At 33.4% G+C, this 14127-nt stretch overlaps 1 protein-coding gene across 2 annotated transcripts in view; it reads left to right on the top strand.

The window, feature by feature from the left end:
- LOC149089463 (uncharacterized) overlaps positions 1 to 14127 on the top strand; it is a 171705-nt gene that overhangs the window by 1678 nt on the left and 155900 nt on the right. For both annotated transcript variants that reach the window (XM_089238742.1, XM_089238746.1), the window contains exons 2-5: positions 5045 to 5192; positions 8151 to 8231; positions 9654 to 9684; positions 10180 to 10259. In XM_089238742.1, the coding sequence (XP_089094868.1) occupies positions 5046 to 5192; positions 8151 to 8231; positions 9654 to 9684; positions 10180 to 10259 (339 nt within the window). In that variant the 5' untranslated portion in view covers position 5045. The remainder of the gene's footprint in view (positions 1 to 5044; positions 5193 to 8150; positions 8232 to 9653; positions 9685 to 10179; positions 10260 to 14127) is intronic.

Raw genomic sequence — 14127 nt, forward strand, 5'->3', positions numbered from 1 at the left:
ACTGTGGCGAGAAATGAATCACATACGTTAAACTCGCAGCATTCAGTTTGACGGCCTCCTCCTGCTATCTATCTAAATCTTCATGAACTTTCAACTGTTATTTTTGATTTCCGATGAACAACAAGTTTGTACTTTGTTTAGCTTTCTTTCAACAGCCCTGCAAAGTTGGGATGTTCAATTATGTACACCCTGTATTATTAGGAGAAAATAATAAATTAAAACTTTAAGAAATGATGGTGTGAAATATTAGCTTATAATAGCTTGTATTGTGACGATCTCAGATTGTAGAATGCACATTGATCCTAGATTGTACGTCTCCTGAGAATCGACATCATCTTCCTCACATCAACGGATGTGTCTTTCGGCTACACCCGGTGCCGTCTTAAGGCATGGGCCCCACCCGATCACCTCAAGAGAAAAGGGGCCTCACTAAAATGACACTTGGTTGAAATTCTCAAGAATTTGCCAGGTAGTGCAACAGAAATATCACTTGGCCCGGGGGCCTGTGATGCTCTTAAGACGACCCTGAACTATTATGGAGAGAGAAATTCTTCCTACTATGCAAATTGGCCTAGATGGCACTTGGAGCACTTCATCTTGTATAAGAAGACAGTTCTTTCTTGCTTGGTTGCATTTGTGAATTCACGGATTGTTAGCACTGCTGGTGTGCTAGGAGTTCTCCATCCTTAGAAGCGATCTTCCAAGTCATTATTGAGATCTCTGAAAAAACAAGATTAAAACTGCTCTTCTTTGAGGATCACTGCCAGCAGAAGTTGCCTATGCTGAGTTGTCACATAGACTCATCTCAACCTACTACGTCGGACTAATCTACCATTCTTGAACACCCTTGCCTCATCATCAGATGGACTAATTATATCAGCGGTAGCCTTCGCATTTATTGTGCGGACCAGACCCTATGACTTTGTTATCGCCAATCGTTGAGTGCTGCTTACTGGACCCAACTATCTTGTCACCATCAAGTGGACCCTCTGAACTATGGACTCGTCTTTGCAGAAAACTTGTTCCACCAATCGGACTCTAATGACCTCATTGTCACCAACTAGACCCTACAGACTCGTTGTTGACTACTCGTTGTCACCGATCGTTCATCCCCATCAACTGGACCCTGCAGATTCGTTACTACTTGTCAAGAGGGCTGATTGATCGTTGACTTGTCTCGACCCCTCTGAATTCCCTGACTTGTAAAAAAGGTGATAAACTTTACTGTTCAGAATTCTTTGATTGTTTGTTCATTGTAAATGTGTCTTTGCCTGGTCACTTGCAGCGACCTATACAAAAACCCTTAATGCAATTAAAACGTTAAAGTATAACAGCAGAGCAAATGTGCAGCCATCATATTTGTTATCACCAAGTACTGAGACGTCACCATTATCACTTAATGAGCCTGCCCATGTCTAGATGCTATGTTTCTTTCCAAAGAAAAGAATCGCCAACACATCCTCAAGAGGTTATAACACTATGGCTGAAAAAACAAAAATTGGTGATAAAACCACAACAAAACCAATAACAAAACAACATTCTTAGACTGAATAAGGGATTGAGATTAAAAATATGACATCCTTGATCAGATATGGAATTGAATCGGGGAATGCAGGGATGCCACAGACTTTCCCGTTGAAGCTGGGTTGATTCTCGGGTTCGCCTGATCCTTCAGCATCCTGCTTCCATGATGCTCAGCTTGGGTAACCATGGAGATATTCAGACGTAGACTAGGTGACGGGTTAGGTTGTCGTACGATGGGGGATTGCCGCCCCCACCAAAATAACATGGATCAGATGCAGCAGATGTTCCATGATGGAAGTCATGGGTTCAATAAATAGTTATAATATGATTGTGAGATTAAAATTACAATGACTAGTATGTAAAAAATAGAAATATGAAATGTGTATGACCTGGGGGTGTCCACATGCAATCCTGAGAAAAAATTCCAAATGAAATAAATATTTCATTAAAAATTTTTTGGAATATTCAAACAACAAAAACGGAATGGAACATATTGGAAAGACGGTATGAACGATACAACATATCTGTGCTCAAATGACTAAATGTTATGTCACTTTTCTCAAAAAGTTGAGTTGCTCGCATTCTGGAGTCTCGTTCATTAAAATTTTTGAATGTGGCAAAATTTCATCTCTTTCAGTTTATGAGGAAACAACTGAGGCAAATTGTAATAAGTCAAAAAGCCAACAGTATTGCATATTGCCAAAATATTATTTACAAATTTGTCATCGTGAAATTTTAAAAAAGTGACATAACATTTTGCCATCTGAGCACGGATATAACAAACAAAAAAATTAACTCTAATGTGCATGTGCAACGGATTTGATAAATTCAAATGTTGCGCACTTGTGCTAAAGCCTTTTATAATTACTAGCAAACTGTTAAGGTTGACATCACTTTCGGACGAGAGGAAAGGGGATAACATTATATAGTAAAAAAAAGTAAATATCAACCCAGAAGCCAAAGGAATAGTAATAATAACTGGCAGAAAAAAAAGTCAACAGAAGAAAATAGCTGATCATCACAGATCAGGAAGAGAAGCACCATCAGGCAAAAAAGAAATCGCCAAAGAAAAAAAGGGATTTACTATAGTTGTTCCAAATAAAGCAACAAGGTTTTTCAGGTAGATTTCATAACTACATTTATGACCTTATTAGCTATAATACCCGTTGCTGCCCAGGTTTTTCTTCAATTACTAGGATGATTGAAAAACAATACACCATTATAAAGATGAATTATTATATATGCACTGGCAGGATTAAAGAAATGACAAACCATTGTAAAGGCATGTACATGTCTGAAACGCCTTGCTAGGAAATCACGGTAACCAAAGTAAACATTCCGAAAGTGATTGTTGAGGCCCAGGAACCATTGTTGCCCTACATTTTTTTGCACAGTTCTGGCAAACTTGTGAAGTAGCCTATTGTTCAATCTGGGCCTTGTTTGGTATATATGCAAAATTTGGTGACGATCGGTTTAAAATTGTAGATTTGTATAGAGAACATACAGGCACACAGAAAATTAATTTTATATCTAGATTTACATAGGCAGATACAGGAGTAAGGGATCGCCCACCCTTTCAGTGAAAAGTGTTATTGGTGTAGGTGGGCATTGCCTTTTCCCCCATTCGCTATACACACTCTCTGTGTCTGTGATCCCCCTTATTCAAGGGCCTATATATATGCTTATGCCTATTAAGGCATGTGTGACATGCGCAGCTAAATGGGTAAAATATTTTTGGACAGCAAGGGAATCACAATGGAACAGCACCAGCAAGAACATGAAACAAGTACAACTCTGACAATATCAGCACTTTAGGGTTACACATACACTCTGAACATGCATTCCGATATGTATCGATTCATTCAAAATTCCACAGAGGAATGCATACTATGTGCATGTATAGTAAAATAGTAAAAGTAGTCACAAAGGAAATGTTTTTCAAAATAAGCTCTTAAATTTTTCAATGTTAAAAACATTCTTTATCAGTCTCAATAATCTAACGTGATTGGTGTCGTGAGACTGAGTGAAAAGTTCTGAAACTTTCATGAATGAAAACTTTCTCATAGGTGGAAACCTGTCACGTAAACTTAATCGCTGATAGGCTAGTCTTGTTTCAGAGTTCCAGAAGCAGCCTTATAGAGTCATTTACAGTAAGCTATGTGGCGATTGCAAAAGTAGCATGATAGTCAAATGCAGACTAATTTGGCGAGTTTGGTCATGGCAGTCTCCAAATTAGAGATGTGAGGTGAGAATATTCTCCTGGATGTAAAAATTGGAGAATAATCGAGAATATTCATTTTTCTTTTAAATAATTTAAATTCTTTTACTAATTTTGTTTATATTGTGAAATATAAATCAGTTTTCATTGCCTTAAACATTTACAACAAAACAATTTTTGGTATAATCACTCCCCAATGACATCTTTAGTTCGAGAATATTCTCAGAATATTCTCCAGGTCATGATGAGAGGTTTTAAAAGTTTGGTTATAAAGATTTTAGAAACCATTAAATTAAAACGTTAAAAAATTATTTTAAAATCAGATAAATTTTCAGAAATATGTTTAAAACAAAAGAAATTAAATCAAAGTTGATTGATAAAAGAAGCTATTCTTATACAATCACCTTCATTCTAAGAAAATACAGAACTGCTGTTTTCTTCAATGCACATACACTTAAATTCTGTATCACTCACATTTCTTTAAAAGTTGTGCAATTCCGCCCTGTTGGTTTAATTTTCTTGCTTTCCAGCTTTAATATTGTGGTCTACAAACTTCAATATACCCATCTTCTTGACGGGAAGAGGGACAGAGAATATTCTCTTAAAGGACTACTATTATAAATTGTGCTAGAGAATATTCTTATCAAAAATGATAATTATATAAAAATAATAATTACTATTCTCAAGTCATTTATCGAGATTATTTATTATAATACATGTTATTACATATATTCTTGATAATACTCTCTGGAAAGATTTCGGTAACTGAAGAATATTCTCTGGAAAGATTTCGGTAACTGAAGAATATTCTCTGGAAGGACTATTATTAATAACTTCAGAATAATTCTTATTATTTTCTATAAGAATATTCTGAAGTTATTTATAATAGTAGTCCTAGCAGAGAATATTCTCGAATGTTCTCTTTAATGAGAATATTCTCCAAAAGATTATTCTCGAGAATTTTACATCTCTACTCAAAATATTAGCAGGATAAAATGCAAAAAAGAAAAAAAAAGACATTTAACAACAGGTATACTGTTGATCACAAATATATGACTTTGGCAGTGGATCTATACATCTTTGGAAGCAGATGAGTATCAAGAGAATTCGAGATACACTGACGATATTCTCATCACGAAAGAAAAAATTCACTTAAAAGAATGGACATTGGTTTGTGTTAGAGTTCTTGTGTATGTAAGCATTGGACATAATCAGGGTTCTTGTTATATTTATCAAAAAAATATGTTTTCATCATTTTATCAAAATATTGATATTAATTATTATTATTTGATTTTATCAAAGCATGATGACTGATATTGCTGGTCCAGTTACAAAAAATGAAGATGAGCGAAGTTTCCTTGATTATTTATTTGAAGATGAGCCAGTAGCTTTAGATTTACTGAATGATTCGGATGCAATAGAACATAGGTGTGATCAAGTTATAACCAAGATAAGTGTTTTTATTATTTTTATCAATATGCAAATGTTAAAAAAATGAATTTTTGTTTAAGTCCTGGCAACCCAGAGTCAATTATTATGACCTGCTATGGTAGTTTTTTTCAGAGGTGATATTATCAATTAAGCTGTTGACTCAAGCAACATAGTAGAGTGATATAATCCCTGAAAAGAGGCTTGTAATAAGTGGATAAGACAGAAAAATGTGAGAAGCTTAAATGAGGCTGAAATCTAATATACAAAATAGCTGGCAGAGGTCCTCATGACTCTCCAGCTATTTAAAAAAATTAAATGATAGTAAAGCCTAATGCTGATCAATATAGCTGTATAACATTATAATTAGTATAGCTTATTGGCTCACAGGTTTCATTGGAATTTTTAATGTGGCCCACTCTGTGCAAAATTGCAGAATTACAAGATTGAAGACAGTTTAACTATTCATTTATGTAACTTTAAACTGCCCACAAACGTTTTAGGCTTACAGTACCACCAACACTGTTTTCTATATAAGGGAAAGTTTTTGTAATAGTGACAAATATATTATAAAAAGTTAATTTGTTCAGGGTTTGTACGGTGTTTAAAAACTTTTTAAAAAGTCATTAATTTTCATTTTATTTTTAAGGACACTTGAAATCCTTCCAGTTGTTTCTAAAAAAAGTCGACTTTTCCCCCACCCTTAAATATTTCCTGCTAAGGTTGATGATGAGTAGTACTTGATGCTGAAAAAAAGTCCCTGGAAAAAAGAAGGAAAAAGAAAAGGCATCCGGTAGGGGGAGATTTCTTTATAGGAATTTCAAGGCCACCCTGCAGCGGGTGGGAACAGCTTTGCCGACGACCAGTGCAGCTAAGAGATTAACAACACCTGATTGGTCGGGCTACAGTGGCCACACCTGCTTCTGATATGCTGAGAAAAATGGGAAAAGAAGATTGTTGCACTGTCAAAAAAATTGAAAATGAAATTGAAATAAAGAAGTTAGCTAAGTTGTAACTATCATTCCTGCCAGAAAATGATGCTGTGGTGGGAACTCTGCGCCAAAATTAACATCTTGCTCCTATAGTGTATTTTCGTATTTTTTTACTTCAAATAGCGCTTGTTTTCTTTTTTTTTGGAAACTCCTCAAAATACTTTTATACCTGCCTTGTATGTACCTTAGGTCAGGATTACACTATAAAAGTTTGTTTGATAAAATCCCTTTTATAAAACTTGAAAAATCCAACCAATAAAGCTCATAGATTACATTTGTGCAAATGCAACCGATAATCTTATTGGTTGAATTTTTAAAATTTTAAAAACTTATAATGTAATCCCGGCCTTAGAGCAGAGTGTTTCCTCAACAACCGGGCCTTGCTATCATTCATACTGTGCCGCGAGTGATTTGCTGTTTCATTTTCTTAGTGTGTACAATGATACGCTCAGCGAATTAAATTCTCATATTTTTGGAAAAGGGCACAAAAAAAGTTTTGTTTTCGCATGAAACGATTCTTTCCCAGGGAGCGTGTTTTATTCCTTCGTACAGTCGCACTTGTAATTATCCGGGAAAATAATTTTACTCCTCTCCAAAATTTTAAAGGGAGGTATTTAAAAAACTTCTTTTTATTAGTCTTTTTAAAAAATTTTCTTTTTTTAAGCGGTATTTTATTTTGTGAAAAAAAAGTTACGCTAAATTTCAAAGAGTATTTTCCATCCTCTACAAAATTTGGAGGATTGAAATTGAATTCAGATGCGTATTGGATTTTGCCAGCAAGTTCCCATTCTCAATTTTGTCCCCGAAAATCAGATTGTGGTAACCGCAGCTCCTTTTTTAAATTATCGGCCCCTCATCGGGCTTTTCATTGTGAAAACCTGATCATATCCTTAATCCTGCAGCTTACTCATCCAGTGTTTCTGAACAACTGACCGCAGTTTCTATTTTCTAAAAAAGAAAGTAAAGTCGCCACTGCAAGCAGCAGAAATGGCTACGGTTAATCGTCATTGCGTCAAATCCCGATGTTTCGTGGAAAAAAAATTCATTTCATGAATAAAAGAGCTAGTCCGCCAAATTATGAGTTAATTTGTAAATTTCGCGAAGTAACGAGTATTAAATCGCCAATGTCGCCAAATAATGAGTGCTAAATCGCCAAACATCGTGTTGAATGTCCTGAAATTTACTCCCATTTTGCAACAATTTTTTTCTGAGTATAACTGAAAAACAAGAAGGAAAATTGAAAACCTAATTTTAAAGAATTTGTGTATGTGTTGATCCATTTTAAGCGAGAGGTGAATAAAGAGTTGCTGCAAATATAAATAATTTTGTAAGAAAAATCTTTGTCAGCTGTGGTTTTTTATTTTGAATAATTGGGGGAGGAGAATGAATATCACTTTTAGAATTTTTATAATTTATGTGATGCTGTTATGAGTTACATTTTTGACTGAAACTTGAAGGTTTTAGAACATTATGTATGTGGATTGATTATTTTATGAATTCTCTCTTATGATGCTGGGTAACAAATCAAAAGTTGTAATTTCTGAACCACTTCTACGTCTATATTTTTGAGAAGAGGGAAAATTTGTTTGGAAAATTAAAAAAATATATATATATTTGTGCATATGTGCCCCGCCCTTTTTTTTGCTGTAAAACTCTTTTATAGTGGGGGGAAACCCATTTATGTGATGTTAAATCTTACAATGAACAATCTTCCTCCAAAAGGTCTTTTTTGTTCAACCACAATTATCGAAATATCTCAAGTACGGTCACCATCATTAAGCTCTTTGTAAGCTTTAGAAAGTGTCATTTCGATTGAAGGAATTCAAGATAGTGACAGATTTCGCTGTAACAGAACAAGGATTTTGGAGTTGTACTACCAATCAGTATTTTGAGGTCTTTTCTTTTTTTTTCTGGTTTTGAAGATTATGTGTACATTTATATGAAAATAATGTAACTTTTCAACATTTCTTTTATTTTTCTCTTTGCAAATATGCTTCTATAGTCAGATATGTTTTGAAGATCCTTTAGACACTGATGGCAAACTATCTTCATTGCTGAAATCTTTTGAGGTAAAGTTTTTATCAATTTCTGAAAAGTTTTTATTACTATCAAGAAAATTTTTGTTTATTTATTAAGAAGCAATTCCTGAAAATTTCAAAAAAGTTTTTAATCCGCTTACAAGTTTTAGTCTCACAGTTACGCTGACTTTGAAAAAGAAATTTCTATGTAAAGTTTTATTATACAAAAAATTTACATCCTTTGAAGAAACTATTTCTTTATGGAAGTAATTTTATAATGAAATTCAAAATTATATTTTGTTACATTTAATATGAAATAAATGATACGAGAAATTCACCTGATTTGTTTATTTCATTAATTGGTGTAGGCCTATTCAATGAGTTGCAGTTAAATATATACAATCGGATGTAGGGAAAAAAATATATATAGTGAATGGTGTTGCTGTAAATAATATGTTAACTGGTGCACAGTGAATAGGCTATGTTCATAATCGTAAACCTTTAAATTCATTTCTTTCAATGCATATACAATTTTTTCATAGACACCAGTGAGAGCCTGAAAAACACATTCAAATGTTGTTCGACTCACATCATTGTAATCTTTTAATCTGAATATGTTGGATGATATCTGCCTCTTTCTAACCACTGAGTAGTCAAATATCAATCTTGATATGATATTCTTATCAAAGTTTTTTTATGTCTCTAGAGTGTCTATAGGCAGATACAGATCATTCCCCCTACCACCTCTTCACTAAAAAAAATTGTATTATTCCCATAGGGAAGAGAGCAGAGGTTCGCATAAGTTTTAACTATACATGTTTATATGTATGGCCAATGTCCCAAGTCTAGGCTTGTCACACACACATGAAGTGGCCAACTTATTCTTGGCTACTTCTCAGTTTGGCGGGGCTTTGGTTCTTTACCTTCGATTCATTTGCATGTTTCACAGATCCCTTGTGTCAATTACTTAAAGGCCACAGACACCTTTAAAGAATAATATTCAGTATATAACAATGTAAAACCAATTAAGTGAACGGTTTTTCCATCCAAGCTTATGGATATCCTGAAATCTGTTTGTGGACCCCTGCTCAAGAACCACTGGCCTAGAGTAAAGATTGAAAATATAAATTTCACATGATTTTAAATGGTTTACATGCTTTAAAAAAAGTTTTTTGAACATGTTTTATTTCATTTTCTGTATTTTTCTAAAAGTCTTTCAGCTCAGTATTTTCTTTTTTTCTTTTACTTTTGTACGGTAAAAGAAAAATATTTCAGTTATGTGGAGTTGAACCTCTTGTAGTTAGATGAATTCACTTGTGCTGTGAATTTTTGATTAATAGAAAGTAAATATTTGTCCCATCATCTCGTTTTGCAATAAATAGCTGTTTTAGTGGCAATTCAACTTTGTTTTTACCAGGTGCCATTGATTTTTTTATATAACAAGTTTGTGAAGAGCCTTTTTTCTCTCTTTAGGGATTGATAGAGCAACGTCAAGTTAATCTTGGTGAGTATTATGTAAAAATATTTTTTTATCTCGTTTAGTTGTCAATAGTTTTTTAGTTGTTAATTTAGTTACATGTTATTTGTTTCAAATTAAATATTTTAATTTATAGGGACACTGATGCACACACATATTATAAAATGCTATTTTACTTTGATATCTCAAAGTGGTTTCCAGAATTTGTTTCACTTTCAGGAATAATTAAAAAAACAGGAAATCAAAATTACTTGGAGGTATGTGATGTAATGCCATTAAACTAGTTGCATGTGAGCAAGCTTCTATCAATTGCTTAGAAACTGCAATCACAAATGCCATAGCTAAGATTGATTTCTGACGCATTCCAGAAACTTATTCACTGCATACTATGATGCATAAAACCAGTGATTGATGTCAAAGGGGGCCAGTGTATTCTTATATTTATCCACACATACTTACTATCAAAACACATTTGATAATTGAATTTTTTAAATCTATGTTTATTTATATTCTTTTTCCTAGACTTTGAGCAATACTGTAGACTATTAGGGCCACTTTTGTTTATGTGTACAGAACTGGAATGTTTGACTACCTGGAAAGAAGTAGGTTTTTTTTTTAATTTTTTTTGTTATGGTTTTGTTGAAATTTCATTTTACGTATTGAGACATGAACAAGGCTATATGAAAATTTAGATGAAGATTAATATATTGGTCTTCAAATATATTCACATAAGGTAACCTTGTATACTAAAAATTTAAGCGCAGCCCTTCAGATACTTTATCAGTATTTAAGTGATTCATGTGTATTATGTTTGAAATCAAGATTCATAAAATATTATGAAGTATGAAACAGTGCTTATCTTATTTATTTTTAATTATTATTTAATTATTTTGTCATAATGTAAGCAGTCGTAAAATGAAAATGTATTTGGTAAGAAAATAATAAAATTGCAATAATTAATTACATGCGTCTATGTATCAAATTCTCCAATGTCAAACATGATTCTGGCAAATGAAAAACACAGATTTTGTTCATGTCTGCAAAAAAACTAGCAGAGCCGAGTTCAGACGTTGTATTGGATTGAATGATATTTGTAGGTAGTTATATTGGATTAAAAATGGTATAGAATGAATAGGAAAAAAATTTGGTGGTACTTGTAACAATGGAACGGCCACAATAACACACGGTCGCTATAACAAATGTTGACTAGTATCCCAGAGATAAACTAGTGTTAAAGAGGTGTTTTGTCACACTCTATTTTTGGAAATGAAATTAGATTTGGCTTGAGTTGAAAGGCACCAATTGTGTGACGGTGCTGTGGGGCTGTAATGGTGTGTTTTATATTTGATTTTTACCACTCTATTCTGAAATGAGGCTTAAGTAGGAGAACGGTAGCAATTATGTTGTACTTAACATTCCCTGAGTACCATTTAAGTTGTGACAGATCCAAAAAAAAACTTTCAGCTTAGTGATCACAATAGTGGGGATACAAATTTTGCGTTGTTGCCGTGTCCTCAACAACCCTTTGTGACGGTGAGTAATTCTCCTGATCAAATATGCACTAGAACATTTTAACCTTAATAATTAAGTCACACACAAAGAAAATAACATGTCAACACACAGAGATTTAAGTTTGTTAAAGTTATTTAATTTTTAGAGTTCAGACTTTAGATCTCAAACGTTTCACATGATTAGACACATAAAAAAAACATTTTTCAAATTTCGAATGTGAGTTTCAACTATAAGCAAAATAAAAACAAACAATTAAACAAACACTCTGACTACATGTCTGAATTTAAGAGTTACTTCACCAACAACAAGGGCAATTCGGAGGATATTATGATATTATCATTTAGTCTACACAGCCTGACACAACCGAGAATACAAAATGGAAAAAAATTATTTGGTACTCACATGGCGTTTTCTTCTAAGAATTTTTCTTAAAGAATAAGTTCCTTTAATTAATAGAGTTCAGTGCATGGATGAGGAGAAAAAAAAGAAGTCTTTTGAGTTTCTGGAACTGGTGAACGAGTGAAGGGAAACGTCTTGAATGTCTGGATGACATCTAAATGACCATTTTCACGGAATAACAAACACGATCTATGAAACAGATGCGGTATGGTCTGCCTCGATTTTGGTGGGGTTTGACGAAGGACGTTCGGTTACTGCTTGACGCTGTCCAACAAAAAACCAAAATGAAGGCGATCACGCTGTCCAGATATTTGAGAGGAAGGTGGTCACTAGGGTGAGTTGATTTCCGGATACCTGGTCGAAAGAGTCCAATTTTCCATAGTGAAATTAGAAGACAACACTTAAAGAAGATTCAGTAGATTTTGGCGTGGGGACAAAAATTTTAGTGGTACCGGCATCAGTGCTTCATCTCAAGAAAAAAATTGAAAAATGCCTAAATTTAGAAGGTATAGTTGCTAGCTATTTGTTTTTTTTTCATATCAAACGAGACATTTTCACCATCGCAAACGGCGATTTGAGACAAAGAAGGGTCTGAGACCCTGTTTAGTGACAAATTACCAGGAGAGAGAGAGTTCTTCTCTCTCCCGACTATATAAAGGGGGCAGTATCTAAGGAACCGCATCCGATCATTGGATGCACAAAAAACATCATTCCTACTTTTATCCACTCAGGGTGCTGAAGAACAAAAATAAGAAAATAAAACTAATGAAGTTGTTTGGACAACAGTTCAGGCAATGTAGTCTAAACAAAGAAATAATTTGATTTCAAAAATCTTGATTGAATCACACATTTTATATCACACAATTTTGAAACTATCACCTCAGTTTGGGAACTAAAACAAGCTTTCCAATGATACCCGACATCATATATAAATATTCTTGTTTCATGACATGCCGAAAAATTCAAATTTAACACTTTCTCGATGATAGAAATCAATTTCAATCATATAACATTATATCAAAGTTTCTCTCCCTCACAATATTTTACAACACAAATTTTTTTTTCAAGCATCGGAAACAGTGGAGAGGAAAGTAATGAGAAAAAAAATTTAATTTTAAAATTGAAAGACTCACAGGTCTCAAAATTATTTAACCCATGATTAACAAAAATGTTTGTTTCCTTTTTTTTAAAAAATCACTACATCAACTCAGAATATGTTTAAGACGAAAAATCGGCTTTTCAAGAATAAAAAAATATTCAACAGGTACGAACGACGAGAGAAAAAAAAAAATAAAAGAATCCCCTTTTACATGTACATGAAGCGTTCGTCCTTGCGAGAACAAGAAAAGTTTGACTCATCAGTATGGCGATATCTTCTCTGATTATCTGTGGATCATTAGGTGTCTCTCTCACACAAAAGAAAGAATATATTATTCAAGAGAACACATTTTCTCGTTCAAATTAATTTGGAATTTCCCAAAATTTTACACTAAGAATCAGAAAAAATCAAAGAATTTGTTGCTGAGCTCGAGAGATTGAGATGTCAGAGCAAATCATTTAATATTTATTATTTCCCAACAAAGACATAGTATAAAGAGCGTGTGTCTTTCTATACTTGAGCGATGATTTACTACGAAATGTTACACCGGCCTACAACAATCACATGAAGACAGAAGCCCAATAACTATTCACAAGACAAACAACACAATCATATCTAAATTTGACTAATTACACTTATCAGACATGACTATTCTGGGCTAAAATATGTCAGGCTTATTTGTCAAAGGGGGAAAAGTGTCCCACAACTTTTCCCACCGTGACACTAGTTATATTTTACTGCACCTACTAGAGGGTTTGAAAAAATGGATTTGGTAAATAAATAAAATAAATTTATCGAAACTGAAACATCAATTAGGCAGTTTTAACTGAGAGATTGATCCCACAATGTTTTTGATCAATCTAAAATTGCTAAGTCCTATGTAAGTATGTCCTATCTAATAGTCCTATGAAAGTCCTAATTCAGTCTATATCTCATCAACTGTTTGTTGTAGATCTATGATTTCAATTTAAAAATACTGAAAATGTGTTCAGAAATCATCCTGTACCAGTTTTGAGAGTGAAAACATGGTGTTACAAAATAAGCTAAATTTTTATATGCCCCCTCCTCCAACTTCCAATTAGAAAGTTGTTGCCCTGTCTTTTCTGAGCCCAACAAAAAATCCAATGTTTTTAACTGTAATATTCACTAAAATATTTGAATTTAAAAATTTGAGAAAAGATGGTAAAGACTGACAAAGTAACAAACAAGCTTGTCATGCTGTTTTTTTTTTATCTGTTCCTTGATTTTAACTAATATTGCAGTTACAAACATGGAAATTATTTTTTGTTTAGTGCAGAAGAGATGGCAAAAACTTACGAATTGGAAGTTAGAGGACGGGGTGACTGTATAAAAATTCAGATTTTTTTTTATTTTGTGACACTGTTTTCACTCATAAATTTAACATTTTTTAAATTGAAACCATACCTCTACAACAAATAGCTGATGAGATAAAGTTCAAA

This window comes from Pholcus phalangioides, unplaced genomic scaffold, assembly GCF_987345545.1.
Source record: "Pholcus phalangioides strain wild (caught in Gottingen) unplaced genomic scaffold, Ppha-v1.0 ptg000002l_1, whole genome shotgun sequence".
Classification (NCBI taxonomy): Eukaryota; Metazoa; Arthropoda; class Arachnida; order Araneae; family Pholcidae; genus Pholcus; species Pholcus phalangioides.